This window comes from Oncorhynchus tshawytscha, linkage group LG22 (genome assembly GCF_018296145.1).
Source record: "Oncorhynchus tshawytscha isolate Ot180627B linkage group LG22, Otsh_v2.0, whole genome shotgun sequence".
Taxonomy (NCBI): Eukaryota; Metazoa; Chordata; class Actinopteri; order Salmoniformes; family Salmonidae; genus Oncorhynchus; species Oncorhynchus tshawytscha.
This window is the reverse complement of record NC_056450.1, coordinates 38667775-38685690: the sequence shown is the minus strand read 5'-3', so window position 1 is coordinate 38685690 and position 17916 is coordinate 38667775. Positions and strand designations below refer to the sequence as shown.

The window sequence follows — 17916 nt, the reverse complement described above, 5'->3', positions numbered from 1 at the left end:
CCAAACATGCTCAATGGGTGATATGTCTGGTGAGTATGCAGGCCATGGAAGAACTGGGACATTTTTAGCTTCCAGGAAATGTGTACAGATCCTTGCATTATCATGGTGGAACATGAGGTTATGGTGGCGGATGAATGGCATGACAGTTTTATTTTATTTATTTAACTAGGAAATTCAGCTAAGAAAAAAATTCTTATTTACAATGATGGCCTAGGAACAGTGGGTTAACTGCTTTGTTCAGGGGCAGAACGACAGATTTTTGCCTTGTCGGCTCAGGGATTCAATCTAGCAACCTTTCGGTTACTGGCCAAATGATCTAACCATTAGGCTACCTGCCACCTCTAACCACTCGGCTACAATAGGCCTCAGGATCTTGTCACAGTATCTCTGTGCATTCAAATTGCCATTGTTAAAATGTAATTGTGTTCGCTTTCTGTGGCGTATGCCTGCCCATACCATTATATTGTTAAAGGAGAAATGCTCACTAACAGGGATGTTAACACTTTTTAGAGAAATAAGCTTTTTGTGGATATGGAACATTTCTGGGATCTTTTATTTCAGCTCATGAAACATGGGACCAACACTTTACATGTTGTGTTTATATTTATGTTCAGTGTACATCTGTTCAAAATGAGTTTGTATGTAGATTTTTTTGTAAAAAAATAAATAATAATTTCAGTCATTGCTTGTTTGACTTCAAGCAGGTTGTTAAAAAAACAGATACAATCTCCTTCATATCGTCATTCATATGTTGAAAAATCTGATCAAATCTCCTTCATATCATCATTCATATGTTGAAAAATCTGATCAAATCTCCTTCATATCATCATTCATATGTTGAAAAATCTGATCAAATCTCCTTCATATCATCATTCATATGTTGAAAAATCTGATCAAATCTCCTTCATATCATCATTCATACATTGAAAAATCTGACATATTTTGTCTTTACTCTTACAAGAAATTGCAGATCATCATGTTAAATTTGATGTAGGCTAGAATGACAATATGAAAAGCACAATATGATTTTATTCATTCATTTTATTCAACACAACCTTTCAGTCATTGCACTTACAAGCATCTATAAGAAAATATCAAAAAAGCATTTGGTTAAGAAATGCATTATTCATATGAAAACATATATCCCGTATTCAACATTCAATGTCTGTGCAGTCAACTGTTACCTCAGTGCACAAATTATTCAGCCATGTTAGACAAATGATGACAGTGGCCTACATAGAAAAAACCCCCACAAAAAAACCATGCAAGCAACATCTAATTTTACTTGTGTAAAAATGTCACATCACATCGCATTATTCCCTTGTGTTGCCTACATATAGATACAGTATAGAGGATTGACAAACAAGTACGCTTCTCTCCGATAAAATAAATTAAGACCCTTACCACATAGGCAACAAATAGTTTTATAAGTGAATTATTCTAGATTATACTGTTGCACTCCAGTGCTTATTCAGTGGAGTATAGTTTCAATCGTCTATGGCAGAATATAAATGGCCTTTTCCAATATATGAACTGGGCATAGACATAGGAAATTCACAATAAAAAAGGCTCAACTTTGGCTAGTTTTTTACATTTCTGGCCGCTCATATATTTAAATAAAGTAACATTCTGAAACCCATATCACAGTCAGCCATGTCATGAATCACTGTAATTAATTTGTTAGGTCATCATTCATAAAGCTACAGTAAAATGCCATATTTCATAAGGAACCATCTAAAAACATGTTTTTCTCTGTAGGTTAGTCTGTAGGCTACTCTATACAGGTACACGGAAGTATGAGAGGATGCTATGTATCTGCCTGGATCTTTCTGATTGGCTCAAGGCTGTTGCTGGTACTGGCTCTCTGTTGCAGTGTAGAAATCCTCCAGGACGCTCTGAAGATACTCAAAGGTGGGCCGGTCCTCGGGCTTGTTCTTCCAGCACTCCAGCATGACGTCATAGAGCTCCTGGGGACAGCTGTCGGTGCGCTGCATTCGGTAGCCTCTCTCCAGGGAGCGGATCACTTCTGGGTTCGTCATCCCTAGATGACAGAGCCAGCACAGAAGCACACATCATTATAGGGCGAGACTGTGAACTTTACACTTTATTCATTTCATTCATCATTCAATGAACATACAGTACAGTGCAAGTACAAGTACAGCAGAGGGCATGTTCTCATTCAGGTCCTCAGACCTGGATATGGTGTGCGTCCATAGCTGATGATCTCTGTCAGTAGGATGCCAAAGGACCAGACGTCTGATTTGATGGTGAAGGAGCCGTAGTTGATTGCCTCTGGGGCCGTCCACTTGATGGGGAACTTTGCTCCTGTTAGGGAACAACATTAGTGCTTTCTTACTGTACGTCTGCTGCCCCCTGCTGTCACTGAAAAGATATTACAGCAACTTGTCTCAACATTGTGTTTTCTATTCAAACCATGTCACTCATTCACACTTCCCTCTGACACAATGATATCTGTCCCTCTGATACAGTATCCCACAGTTCCTTGTTCCAACTCTGACTTCCCTCGTTCTCTAATTCTAATTCCAAACCACTGTACTCTACCGTACTATTATTGGTTAACTCAGCTGTCATGTCACAGTCAGTTGAACCCCCCCTTTATGTGACACAGATACTTGTTCACCAAGGGGATACTGTTAGATGCTGATCTTACCCTCCCTGGCTGTGTACTCATTGTCCTCAATGATTCGGGCGAGGCCAAAGTCAGCGATCTTGCACACCAGAGCCTTGGACACCAGTATGTTGGCGGCTCGCAGGTCCCGGTGGATATAGTTCCGCTGCTCAATGTAGGCCATACCTTCTGCAATCTGTGGACAAAGACATGGTTGGATGTCCGCAGACAATAGGAAAGCAGAAGCAGGAGAATGGGTGCTTCAAGTAATTCATGTCCCAAGTGCTCTCAATGATTTAATGTGAAATATATCTATTGTTTTCATGTATAGTTTCTAAAGCCTCCCTTTAGGCTCTGCTACGGGACAATAAAATAATCAGTCATTAAAACTTAAAATAATGATAATGATAGCTATACTAATAAAGATAAAGGACTTTCAATTTGCCAATCGTGTCATTTACGACCACTGATTACTCTGATATCAACTCAACTGGGACAATATTTCCCTTCCATACAGGGACCATCTGGGCCCATTTTAAACTTATAACTACCATCAGGCTTTATCTTTCACCTCTCATCCTCTCTCTGTCTCTCTCTCTCCCTCTCTCTCTCTCTCTCTCTCTCTCTCTCTCTGCCCCCCCTCTCTGTCTCTCTCTCTCTGCCCCCCCTCTCTGTCTCGCTCTCTCTCTCTCTACCTCTCTCTCTCTCTCTCTCTCTCCCTCTCTCTCTCTCTCTCTCTCTCTGCTGCCCCCCCTCTCTCTCTCTCTCTCTCTCTCTGTCTCTCTCTCTCCCTCTCTCTCTCTCTCCTCTCTCTCTCTCTCTCCCCTCTCTCTCTCTGTCTCTCTCTCTCTCTCTCTCTCTCTCTCTCTCTCTCTCTCTCTCTCTCTCTGTCTCTCTCTCTCTCTCTGTCTCTCTCTCTCCCTCTGTCTCTCTCTCTCCTCTGTCTCTCTCTCTCTCTCTCTCTCTCTCTGTCTCTCTCTCTACCTCTCTCTCTCTCTCTGTCTCTCTCTCTCCCTCTCTCTCTCTCTACCTCTCTCTCTCTCTCTCTCCCTCTATCTATCTCTCTCTCTCTCTACCTCTCTCTCTCTCTCTCTCTCTCTCTCCCTCTCTCTCTCTCACACTCCTTCAATCGTTCTTTATTTCTTCCCCTCTCTTTCTCTTTTCTATCTCACGCATGTATATAGACACAAACTGATGTATTCAATCCACATCGCTAAAGTTCAGGTCTATAAAGCTATTGAAATTTAAAGGCAATATTTTGGCATTCATGGAGACTGCATTCACGGTAAACACTGGATATATGTCAGCTCAATCCCAAATGACCTTTACATTTCTATCGCAACTAGATAAGCCTTATCTGTGTACCAATCTCAGTGGAATAATTGAACATAACTAAATCTCTCATAGAAGATTTAAATCTGAGCAGACCAATCTGTCTTCCTGTTCCCTTCTCTTTTAAGGATCCTCTCTCTCTCTTTTTGTAATTCGACTCCTCATATTCCATTTCAATATCTTTTTATGTTGTTTCATTCTCACACCTCACCTCACCTCACTACATACAGCAGATGGCATAAAACATGCCCATGTGTTCACAAGTTCTGCTTTTCTGTTCATAAGTTCCTCATTGCCTCTCGATATCTGTAGCAACAGGTGTACAACTGGAAATACTGTATGATCAGGTTTCAAACTGAACTGTTCGATTGTGTTGCTTCTAATACTGTCAAAATAATTTCACATCACAATATTGTAGAACAGCAAACATTGGCATGAAGAATTTGGTTTACAAACACATTCTGCCACACACCTTCTTCTGCCAAGCTAAAGACAGGATTTGAATATTGAAATGCTGCCCACAATAGGAAAAACATGTACTCCAGAACAAAGGCATGAAACAGAAGAGTATCCAAATGAGTGGCTTGATATTGTCAGTAACTGGGTATAACAAGATCAAAGCATCCTCCCTTTTCTTTGGTTCTCTTTTCCCTTCTACCACAGTAGAAGACTGGGAGAATATAAAACCATACAATTTCAGAGAGAAAAAAATCCAGACTGATAGTTTAAGTTTGACATAACTGAATCTCACCTGCGCTGAAAAATCAATGAGTTTGGGGAGCTGAACACGGTTCCCTTCATCACTCTTCAAGAAGTCCAGCAAACTACCTAAACACACACACACACACGCGCGCGCACACACACACACACAAATACACACACAAACACAGAAATGCACGCACAAAAAACAGTCAGTGACAGAAATACACTGACGTGTGGTTATGTAAATGTAAACAAAATGTCAAACTGTGGTGTACACACACCCTTTTCCATGTACTCTGTGATGATGTAGATGGGTTCCTCTTTGGTAACCACAGCGTTCAGACGGACCAGCTTGTCGTGCTGCAGGGCCTTCATCAGGTTGGCCTCGTCCAGGAAAGCCTCCACGGACATGGTACCAGGCTTCATGGTCTTCACTGCCACCTTGGTGTGCTTGTTGTATGTAGCTACAGCAAAAGACACAAAGACAAACCACATGACCTATGTTACCTCAGTTCAATGCTCCACAAAGCAAGAATGTTTTCAGACTACATATACAACTCCTGAGTGGCACAGTGGTCTAAGGCACTGCATCTCCGTGCAAGAGGCGTCACTACAGTCCCTGGTTTGAATCCAGGCTGTATCACATCTGGCTGTGATTGGGAGTCCCAAAGGGCGGCGCACAATTGGCCCAGCGTTGTCCCGGGTAGGCCGTCATTGTAAATAAGAATTTGTTCTTAACTGACTTGCCTAGTTAAATAAAGGTTTGAAAAAACAACATAAAAAATCACACTGATCTCCCAGTATTAGTCCAAACATAACCTTCTCAGAATGACAGAATACAAGCTTTAAATGACATGGAGCTCACCCATCCAGACTTCTCCGAACTGGCCAGCCCCGAGCCTCCTGTCCAGTTTGAGGGACTCCCGAGGAATCTCCCAGGCATCCTTCTCCCAGGGCTTCTGGGGCTTGGGACTGAGACAGGGGCTGGTCAAGGCCTGGCACAGACCATCTCCCAGCTCTGTTGTAATAACAAACACATCCAGTATGACATCCACACACAAAGCTCTGAATCATACAGGACATGAAATACATTCAGTATTATTGAACATAACACACATGAATAAACCCATAGGAAGTCAGTACTGCTGGAGGCCAAATACACAATGTGTCCATATTCAGAACAGGCAGCCAGCAGAGGGGGCTGTTATCTCCAACATCCACTATCAACTTTAGTAGCAGTTGACACTAGTGCCTTCGAATTCAAGTCTGGACCTCAGAGCAGGTTTCACTCTTCTGCCTATAATCGGAGACTGATTTAGACCTGGGACACCAGGTGCAAGTAATGATTCATGTAGAGCAGAAAACCAGCAGTACTCCGGACCTCGTAGGGCAGTGTTTATTCATCCGGGTCCTGGTCAACGTGAACCTTTTGGACGTTTTCCCTAGCATTACACGCCCGATACAAATAATCAAAGCTTGATGATTTGTTGATTATTTGAATCAGCTGTGTAGTGCTAGGGCAAAAACTAAAATGTGCACACCTTGGGGTCCCCAGGACCAGGATTGGGAAACACTGTCTTAGGTTAATAAGATTGAAATAGCCCTTCTCTAGTGTGTTGTGGAAGGCCGTGACACTCACTTTTATAGTGGCTGACCAGTTCCTGCAGAGTGGTGAAGGTGATGCGTGGGGAGATGTAGAAGCCACCATTGTCCAGCGTACGGATCTTGTAATGCTTGACTGTGTCTCCTGATTGGGAATCACTGTCTCTCACGGATAGGGAGTAACTGCCTATAGCAGGAAGGAGACACGGCTTGCTAAAGTCTAAAAGGGCGCTTGTATAATGTACATGTATAAGAGCTTTTGAACTTGCTCACCCTTGGTGGTCTCACTGTCACGGATCATAAACGATCCCATTTTGTTTCCTGAGGCCAGCAGCTGCCTCTCTGCATCTTTCCTGCTCACTCCTTTAAAGAACCACCTGAAGGAGGGGAAAGTCATATCAGACTGATTCCTTTGAGCAGCACTACTCACAAACTACTCACACAGTACACTGGAGAACATTTTATGTGCCCCCTACCGATTGTGTTTTTATTGTTTGTTTACTTGCGTTGTTGGTAACTTATTTTTTTCGACTTATTTTGTGCATAATGTTTTGCCGCTACCATCTCTTATGACTGAAAATAACTTCTGGACATCAGGACCGTGATAACTCTCCACGGGCTAGCAGAATCCATTTTTTCCTTTAACGAGTCTGACGAGGCAGACCAGAACGATATACTGCTTTTTCAGGAACAGGCCCAGATCCCCGTGATTTGTGGGAAGAGGAGGTGGAGAAAAAGGGTCCAGAGGGCGGGCTGCCTTCTGAGAATTAATAGGCGATCGAATAAACCCCCACTTCGTTCCATTCTGCTAGCAAACGTGCAATCTTTGGACAATAAAATAGATGACCTACACGGTAGATTAAACTACCAACAGGACATTCAAAACTGTAACATCTTATGCTTCACTGAGTCATGGCTGAACGACGACACTAACAACATAGAGCTGGCTGATTACACGCTATACCGGCAGGATAGAACAGCGGCGTCTGGTAAGACAAGGGGCGGCGGACTCTGTCTTTTTGTAAATAACAGCTGGTGCACGGTATCTAAGGAAGTCTCGAGCTATTGCTCGCCTGAAGTAGAGTATCTCATGATAAGCTGTAGACCACACCATCTACCTAGAGAGTTTTCATCTGTATTTTTAGCTCTTTTACGTGACAGTCAGAGGCTGGCACTAAGACAGCATTGAATGAGCTGTATTCTGCCAAAAACAAACAAGAAAACGCTCACCCAGAGGTGGCGCTCCTAGTAGCCAGGGACTTTAATGCAGGGAAACTTAAATCTGTTTTACCAAATTTCTATCAGCATGTTAAATGTGAAACCAGAGGGGAAAAAACTCTAGACCACCTTTGCTCCTCACACAGAGACGCTTACAAAGCTCTCCCTCGCCCTCCATTTGGCAAATCTGACCATAATTCTATCCTCCCAATTCCTGCTTACAAGCAAAAATTAAAGCAGGAAGCACCAGTGACTCGCTCAATACGAAAGTAGTCAGATGAACCAGATGCTAAGCTACAGGACTGTTTTGCTAGCACAGGAATATGTTCCAGGATTCCTCTGATGGCATTGAGGAGTACACCACATTAGTCATTGGTTTCATCAATAAGTGCATTGTTGACGTCGTCTCCACAGTGAACGTACGTACATACACCAACCAGAAGCAATGGATAACATGAAACATCCACACTAAAGGAGCGGCACTCTAACCCGGAAGCTTATAAGAAATCCCTCTATGCCCTCGGACAAACCATCAAACAGGCAACGCGTCAATAGAGGACTAAGATCATATCGTAATACACCGGCTCTGATGCTCGTCGGATGTGGCAGGGCTTGCAAACCCTTACAGACTACAAAGGGAAGCACCGCCGAGAGCTGCCCAGTGACACAAGCCTACCAGATGAGCTAAACTACTTCTATGCTCGCTTCGAGGCAAATAACACCGAAACATGCATGAGAGCACCAGCTGTTCTGGAAGACTGCATGATCAAGCTATCCGCAGCCGATGTGAATAAGACCTTTAAACAGGTCAACATTCACAAGGCCGCAGGGCCAGATGGATAACCAGGATGTGTACTGCGAGCATTCGCTGACCAACTGGCAAGTGTCTTCACTGACATTTTCAACCTCTCCCTGTCTGAGTCTGTAATACCAACATTTTTTAAGCAGACCACCATAATGCCTGTGCCCATGAACACTAAGGTAACGTGCCTAAATGACTACCGACCCGTCGCACTCACATCTGTAGCCATGAAATGCTTCGAAAGGCTGGTCATGGCTCACATCAACACCATTATCCCACAAACCGCCCCAACACATCCATAGATGATGAAATCTCTATTACACTCTATTGCATGCCCTTTCCCACCTGGACAAAAGGAACACCTATGTGAGAATGTTATTCATTGACTACAGCTCAGAGTTCAACACAATATTGCCCTCAAAGCTCATCACTAAGCTAAGGACCCTGGGACTAAACACCTCCCTGTGCAACTGGATCCTGGACTTCCTGACGTGCCGCCCCCATTTGGTAAGGGTATGTAACAACACATCCGCCACACTGATCCTCAACACAGGGGCTCCTCAGGGGTGTGTGCTCAGTCCCCCCCCTGAACTCCCTGTTCACTCATGACTGCACAGCCAGGCACGACTCCAACACCATCATTACGTTTGCAGATGAGACAACAGTGGTAGGCCTGATCACCGGCAACGATGAGAGAGCCTATTGGGAGGAGGTCAGAGACCTGGTTGTGTGGTGCTAGGACAACAACCTCTCCCTCAACTGGTGCCAGGACAACAACCTCTCCCTCAACGTGATCAAAACAAAGGAGATGATTGTGGACTACAGGAAAAAGAGGACCAAGCATGTCCCCATTCTCATCGATGGGGCTGCAGTGGAGCAGGTTGAGAGCTTCAAGTTCCTTGGTGTCCACATCACCAACAAACTAACATGGTCCAAGCACACCAAGACAGTTGTGAAGAGGGCACGACAAAACCTATTCCCCCTCAGGAGAGTAGGTTTTGGCATGGGTCCTCAGATCCTCAAAAGGTTCTACAGCTGCATCACTGCCTGGTATGGCAACTGCTCGGCCTCTGACCGCAAGGCGCTACAGAGGGTAGTGCGACCGGCCCAGTACATCACTGGGGCCAAGCTTCCTGCCTTCCAGGACCTCTATACCAGGCGGTGTCAGAGGAAGGCCCTAAAAATTGTCAAAGACTCCAGCCACCCTAGCCATAGACTGTTGTCTCTGCTACCGCACGGCAAGCAGTACGGGAGCGCCGTCTAGGTCCAAGAGGCTTCTAAACAGCTTCTACCCCCAAGCCATAAGACTCCTGAACACCTTGTCAAATGGCTACCCAGACCATTTGCGTGAACCCCCCCCACACTCCTCTTTTACACCACTGCTACTCTCTGTTGTTATCATCTATGCATAGTCACTTTAATAACTCTACCTACATGTACATATCACCTCAACTAACCGGTGCCACCGCACATTGACTCTGTATATCGTCTCGCTATTGTTATTTTACTGCTGCTCTTTAATTACTTTTATATCTTTTTCTTATCCGTATTTTTTTTAAACTGCATTGTTGGTTTACGGGCTTGTTCGTAAGTAAGCATTTCACTGTAAGGTCTACACCTGTTGTATTCGGCGCATTGTGAAGTTTGATTTAATTTGCTTGATTTGAACATACTTACTCTTCGGTTTCAAGGCTGTCTATGGCTACATAGTTACTGGGGATGAAGCCTTCCTGGCCTGTGCTGATTGACTGGGCTCTCCACCATTCTCCAGACCTACAGAAAGAGAGAAAGACGGAGATAGAGGGACAGACAGACAGACAGACAGACAGATAGACAGACAGACAGACAGACAGACAGACAGACCTACAGAAAGAGAGAAAGACGAGATAGACAGACAGACAGACAGACAGACAGACAGACACAGACAGACAGACAGACAGACAGACAGACAGACAGACAGACAGACAGACAGACAGACAGACAGACAGACAGACAGACAGACAGACAGGCAGGACAGACAGACAGACAGACAGACAGACAGACAGACAGACAGATAGACAGACAGACAGACAGACAGACAGACAGACAGACAGACAGAGACAGACAGACAGACAGACAGACAGACAGACAGACAGACAGACAGACAGACAGACAGACAGACAGACAGACAGACAGACAGACAGACAGACAGACAGATTGTGAGAGGTGGGGGAATATGTATTATATGTATTGTATACAGTGCTCTGCATGGGGTATGAATGCATCATGTTTATGTATAATTGTCAGAGACACTCACTCCTGTAAGATTTTAAGCTTGTCTCCCTTCTTGAAGCCCAGGTCTCCATCATTTATACCCTCATAGTCATACAGTGCGATAGCAATGCTCTCAGGACCTGGAGGGGGAGGGGCAGAGAATGTAAGCGCGCGTGTGTGTGTGTGTGTGTGTGTGTATAAAAATACAAATAAATTAAATGCATGCACACATATGACAAAGAGAGACTTTGTGTTTGTGGGTGCCATCAAGTGCAATTCTTACATGTTTAAAAACAACAATAGGTCACTTCCTGTCTGGCTGCTTTACTGGTATAGCAGTGGAGAGATCATCTGCTGTCTCGTGTGGTGAAACTCTGAGTGGGGGCTATCTCAAACTACACGCTCTCCCCCTCTTTCACTTTCATCCTCAGCCATAAGTCTAGAACTACACGACAACAAACAGTTTGTCGGTTCACGCTGACAGTATGTCGTGTCACTGCTGGAAATACAGTGTGATAAGCTGAGCACTGTGATAGTTCCTACATCACAAATTCAAGTGAGCAACTGTTACATCTCTGTGTCGTACTCACCGTCAGAGGGGACTGTAGGGCCAGTGGAGATGGTTCTATTCTGTGAAAGACAGAAAGAGATTGAAGTCGAGGAGAACCATAGGAAATGTAGTTGGGAGAAAGTGAACAAAACGGAGAAGATAATGACGGGTCAAATGACAGATGACGTAAAAGTGAGATAAACGGACAGAAAACAGAAAGAGACACCCCCCCTGAAAATATTTTAATAATATTTTAAAACAACATCCTTGCCTTTGTTGTACTAACGCTCACACTTGTCTTTTCTCACGAGCACTGACTTTGCTGAGAGTTGCTTTATTGAGGAAAACATTTCCTTACTATGACCTGTGATATGTGGTTGTCCTCACCTAGCTATGGACGCATTAGCCAGTAAGTCGCTCTGGATCAGAGGGACTCTGCAAATGACTAAAATGTACATGCAAATTCAATGTCTTGTTCAAACAATGATCACAAAATGAATTTCTGCATTCATTGGATGTTACTTCCCCTTCCTCATTCAGAACTTCAGCGCTTACAGTCGCTTTACTGTAAACACACAGGAAATATTGACCACCCTAGACACTCAAGGAAACCGACTTACAGATCAGTCACTTACTGTGCATTTGGCAACAGAGGAGAGTCTAGCAGTTATGCAAAGCAACAACTAGTTAGAACATGAGTTATATGGGTAATGCACCTCACATATCAATACTCTGTGCATAGTCATATTGTAGGGAGGCTAACACGTTACTTTTCACTATGTTGTCTCAGTGACAATGATAAATATAACTCATTAGAATTTCCCTTTTCAATGACCATGTCCCCTACTGATCTTTCATCGATTTCTCATCACCATCCATATCGTCACCATCCCCATCATCACCATCCATATCGTCACCATCCCCATCATCACCACCATCATCATCATCACCATCATCATCACCACCATCATCACCATCATCACGCCCAGGTTTTCACTCACAGCCTTGGTCCCAGTGGTGGGGTCTTTGACATAGTGGGCTGGCTGAGTCCGGCTCAGAGTGTCATCATTCACTCCTTTGCTGCTGGGATCCTGCTGCTCCTTGGACCCCACGCAGCCCATGGTGGAAGAATCTAACAATGTGTTATTTCAGAAAATATCAGTCAGAATACAATGTCATTTACTGTACGCTACTGTTTGAGTTTACTTTCATTACATCCTGTTTCCCACACAAGTCTACATGTTACACAGCTTTTTGGAAGCAAAACAATTCTAGAAGTCTTCCGAATCACCAGAGCGACACCAAACTAGCAACACCCAGCCACGCCTTTGGGACACCAGAGGTGGCATGAAGAACTCTTTGTTTTTCAAATAAAACTGTAACTTAGTAGCGTTGTAGGTGGAGTCATAGGATCTGTGGGTGGAGTCAATATGGTCTGTGTAAAATATTTTAAAAAGGGACATTAGAGAGAGGGGGAATTCTTCTGATTGAACAGAGCTTTATCTGTGTGAGAGATACAGGACTGTCATTTTCTGGTTCATCTGTGTTAACATAAACAGAGGAACTGGAGTATTCAAAGAGTGAGAGAAGGAGAGAGAGGCAGAGAGATTGAGAGCTAGAGAGACCTTTAAGTTACAGTGAGAATAGACCTTCACCACAGCGTGAGGGTAACCGGTGAGAAAAGGCTAGCTACTATAATTAGTGGTGGACGCTAGTAGCGTTTCAATCCGTGATGTCAATCACTCTAAGACCTTGAAGTAGCTTGAGGCTTTCGTGGAGCGATAGGTAGCGATGCTAAGTGGGAGGCAGTTATTGATGTGTTTAGAGGGTTGCTGGTTCGATCCCAGGTTTGGGCAAGGAGAGGGATGGAAACAACACTGTGATATTAGCATGGATGAGTGAGTGTATGTTGTTGTTATAGGATACATCTGGCATGAATTACTTCACTGTGACTAAAGGCAAACTACTAACACAAATGTTCATAGAACACTTTCAAAATTCTACTTTTAAAACTGATGAGAGAAGGAAGTGATGTTTATCAGAGAGAGAGAGAGAGAGAGACAGAGAGAGAGAGAGAGAGAGAGAGAGAGAGAGAGAGAGAGAGAGACAGAGAGAGAGAGAGAGGGAGAGAGAGACAGAGAGAGAGAGAGAGAGAGGGAGAGAGACAGAGAGAGAGAGAGAGAGAGAGACGGAGAGGGAGAGAGAGACAGAGAGAGAGGGAGAGAGAGAGCGAGAGAGCGAGAGAGACAGAGAGAGAGAGAGACAGAGAGAGAGAGGGAGAGAGAGACAGAGAGAGAAAGCATCTGAGAGCTATTACTGTAACTTAACAGAAGAAAATGTGACTGAAGTCATCATAGAGGTTATTTTCTCGTAGAGAGCTGATCTACGATCACGTCTCCCCATGTCCATATATTCATATTCTTTATGATCTAGGATCATGTCTCCCCATGTCCATATAATCATATTCATTATGATCTAAAAGGGAAAACTGACCCTAGATCAGTACTCTGAGACACTTTGTGAATATGGGCTCTGAACACATTTTACTGCACTCAGTCTTTTAGGATGTGGAGGATTGCTGCTGGATGACAGCCATATATCTCATGACATAGTCATGGAGAATGTTTCTCTTTAAACAGTTACGCAAAGCTACCAATTGGCTAATTCATCCGCCTCTCCTCTCCCTTGGTAACTATTTCTCAGGGTGTTGGCTGTAAATGAGCACGTGTTCTTCGTCAACTTAAACTGGTCAAATACACATGGCTGTATCTATCTGCATACAACCACTTGATCAAAAATAATGGTGTAAATATTCACTTCCCTTTTCCATTTAAATGGTGTTCCTCTTCACTTGATCTGTTAGCTTTTACAGGGAGGATAAGTTCAAGTTTAACTTCCAAGCAAACCTGTTTATTCAGTTTTCATTTCCATAGTTCATAGGCAGATAATGCAAATCCCCAAAAACGGATTTGTGAAGATGCTGGAGACAAAATGAAAACTGATTCGTGAAGATGCTGGAGACAAAATGAAAACTGATTCGTGAAGATGCTGGAGACAAAATTAAAACTGATTCGTGAAGATGCTGGAGACAAAATGAAAACTGATTCGTGAAGATGCTGGAGACAAAATGAAAACTGATTCGTGAAGATGCTGGAGACAAAATGAAAACTGATTCGTGAAGATGCTGGAGACAAAATGAAAACTGATTCGTGAAGATGCTGGAGACAAAATGAAAACTGATTCGTGAAGATGCTGGAGACAAAATGAAAACTGATTTGTGAAGATGCTGGAGACAAAATGAAAACTGATTCGTGAAGATGCTGGAGACAAAATGAAAACTGATTTCCTATTCTCAAAAATGTTTCACTTACATAGTCAGACTCAAACACCACCACCACAACAAAATAAAACACAGAATGTGTATGGTTATTGTGAATGGAAAAAGGTTCAGATTATCCTTATGCCAATGGTCCCAAATTACAGGTAGCCTATAGGAAGCCACACCCCTGAATCTCAGGAGAAGACATTTCTTCTTGAGTGTCAGCCCGCCCAGTAGTCCAAGGATTGTTATCCGTTTACAAATCTCCTCAGACTCATATCGATCAATTCGTCCTCCATTAATCTAATAAAGCCATGACATACATGGCATGCACTTCCTGTACAGAGGAAGTTAACTGGAGGTGAAGCCCAGACCGTACAAGCTTCTCCTTGTCCTCTCCATCCATCTATCCTGCAGTCTCTTGAACAAATCAGCCCCTAATAGCACCTCTAACCATCCTCCTCAGGTCTCTGGGAGTGTCTGTCTGTTTGCCTGTCTGTCTCCAATACCCCATATTGCCCACGGATGTAAATCTAGTGAGCTGTGGAAGCCCTGCATCATGTGTGCCTCTGGCCCTAACTGCTATCATGGCATCTGACGCAGGGCGGGCGTTTGAAACTGGGACTGGACACCATGTGAAAAGGAAGAACTGCACTGCTAAACCTCCCCTGCTCACCTCGCACGCACACACACTGCACTGCTAAACCTCCCCTGCTCACCTCGCACGCACACACACTGCACTGCTAAACCTCCCCTGCTCACCTCGCACGCACACACACTGCAATGCCATGTCCCTAAGCACCATACACACACACACACTGCCATGTCCCTAAGCACCATACACACACACACACTGCCATGTCCCTAAGCACCATACACACACACACACTGCCATGTCCCTAAGCACCATACACACACACTGCACTGCCATGTCCCTAAGCACCATACACACACACTGCACTGCCATGTCCCTAAGCACCATACACACACACTGCACTGCCATGTCCCTAAGCACCATACACACACACTGCCATGTCCCTAAGCACCATACACACAGGACACTTTGCACTGGGAGGATTTGTCTCTGCAATTAGGAGAGTGGCAGTATGGCATGAGGTTCTCTGATAGGCTTCTCCAAAATTAAGTATTGACTTCCTGTTTCCTGAAGTAGAAACTAGAGACACACTTGACCTGATGAAACACTGATAGAACTATAGGAACTATTGTCAGCATAAATGTGAGGAAATGTGAGGCTTTCCAGCACAAGTTGATGCAATCATAATGTGCTATAAATTGGGTCTTACATATAGAGTAGATTGACTCATCAGATATCCATGCAAGATTAGCATTGATAAAAAATAGTAGGTTAATCAATTATTATGGTGTTTACTTCGTTTTTAAAAAAATGCACCATTACTACACTCTTAGAAAAAAATATCCTAAAGGGGTTCTTCCCCTGTTCCCATAGGAGAACCCTTTGAGGAACCCCTTTTGGTTCCAAGTAAAATCGTTTTGTTTCCAGGTAGAAACTTTTTTGAGTTCCATGTAGAACCCTTTACACAAAGGGTTCTACATGGAAACAAAAAGAGTTCTTACCTGGAACCAAAAAGGGTTCTCCTATGGGGGAGAGCCGAATAACCCTTTTCAAACCCATGTTTTCTAAGATTGTGTTTTCCCTCAATAAATAGATTTACAAGCCATGAATAGGTGTTGCATCTGTGAATATACAATGTGAATATCGTATTCGGTGTTGAGTCCGTAGGATAAGCAATAACTTTTGGTTCCTCTTTACATTAGCCTAGGCAAAAAGAAGCGAAAGACAGAGGGCTCAGCAAAATGGAAAAGAAAGAAACTACGTCTCAACATTTCTGAGCTAAAATGGACAGACAGTAAAGACGTATATATATATATATATAAAATCTAAAAAAAGAAACAGTTAAAATACATTTCACCTTTACCACCATTTATGTGAACATCATAATTTTGTAGTTTCTCTACTATCATCAGTGTAGGAATTACATACACAAACCAATAGCAAACACCGTAATGTAGTCTACATAATAACACGGTCATAAATCCCTTTAATGCGCAATTTTCATAATACCACTGAATGACCCAGAAAGGGAACCGTTTAAGAAAACATCCATCTGTTCATCGTCTTATTTAAGAAATGCATATCGTCTATGAATATCAGTGAGTAGGTTATAGGTTATAGGTTATTCACCTTCGTGGTCTAGAAGAAAAAAATGAGAGGGAATTACCTCGTTCCAACCAGCTGTATAATCCTTGGCCGCTATATGGCCAAATGGTCTTCTAACCTTGAATTACTTGTAATTCTTTAGAAATCACTTATTTTCTATTTAATATTATGTCCACTCCTCCATCCCGACTCGTGATAACAATTCCGATAGAAAGTCCTGTTTTAGTTGTATACGAGGAAGTTAGTGCGTCGGCTCGCATCTAACTGTAGATGAGGAACTTTCTCTCTGACTCTTGGCACCGGCAATGTCACGTCAATGAAGACACAGATATCTTTGAGGGCAGTTTTTTTTTTTTTTTTTTTTTTACTCTTCCGGAAAGTAGCGGAGTAAGTAAGCCTAGAGATAGTCTGAATATGCACAGTTAAAAATACAAATACACGCTATCTTTCTTGAAAATAAATTCAATTTAAAATATACTGTAGCCTATAGCTTATCTCTGTCTATGAAACTATTTATGTGCTTTGAATTGTAAAAGTTGTCTTGATTATTAAAGTGACTCATACATTTCTGCAGCTTGGTTTGGTACGCGCTGTAAGAAAGTGGACATAAACTGCTGTATCAATTCTCAATAACCTTAATCTTTGTAAACAAAATAAAATGGGACATATATGCTGAAATGAGATCCCGAATTATATGTGGACAGTTATTTTATTAGCCTTTAGCCCTAACAGCATGCTTAACTGGAGTCTCACAGACAACATCCCACAGTCATTGAGGACATGGATGGAGCAGGGTGGTGTGGGCCCATCGGGCTAGGTCAGGATATTTAAAAAAAAATCCTCCGGCTCTTGAACTAATCCTTAATCAAATGTCAGGATTAAAGACCAATGTCCTCTGATCCACAGCTTGATAAAGAGAGGGAAAGGGAGGGTCTTAGATGGGGCTCTGGCCTCAGAAATGTACGAGTGAATGCTCATACTCATCTGATCATCTCCTTCAACACTTCCTGCAGTCTCAATGCTATCAGATCTGCTTCAACTCTCTGATCACACACCATCTCTTCCATTACCATTACCATCTCTTCCATTGATTTGTTGTTCTTTATACTTTATACAATAAAACAGCTTTATACAGCTTTTAGCTGACGAAACACAACTAGACCTTAACTAAATGTTGGGATTGCTAAAGGGCCTGGACAGGTTGTTCTGCTTGAGTAAGTCTGGTCAATGTTTAAAGGATATCCCTTTCTAACCTGACAAAGACCTACACTACTGACTGTTCTCCCTTCACTTTTATCTCAAAGACCTA

The 17916-nt window shown here is 43.0% G+C and overlaps 1 protein-coding gene across 1 annotated transcript; it reads right to left on the bottom strand.

Annotated features, from left to right (window-relative positions):
- Positions 1-1023: 1023 nt before the first annotated feature.
- On the bottom strand, positions 1024-16932 carry LOC112221354 (tyrosine-protein kinase HCK). Its single transcript, XM_042304190.1, has 13 exons — positions 16669-16932; positions 12090-12220; positions 11129-11168; positions 10582-10678; positions 9963-10058; positions 6539-6642; positions 6303-6452; positions 5529-5681; positions 4945-5127; positions 4713-4789; positions 2672-2825; positions 2194-2325; positions 1024-2041 (listed from the first exon to the last, which is right to left on the bottom strand). Exons 2-13 carry the CDS (start codon positions 12207-12209, stop codon positions 1839-1841), a joined length of 1509 nt encoding a protein of 502 aa, XP_042160124.1. The 5' UTR covers positions 12210-12220; positions 16669-16932; the 3' UTR covers positions 1024-1838.
- Between the last annotated feature and the right edge of the window lie 984 nt (positions 16933-17916).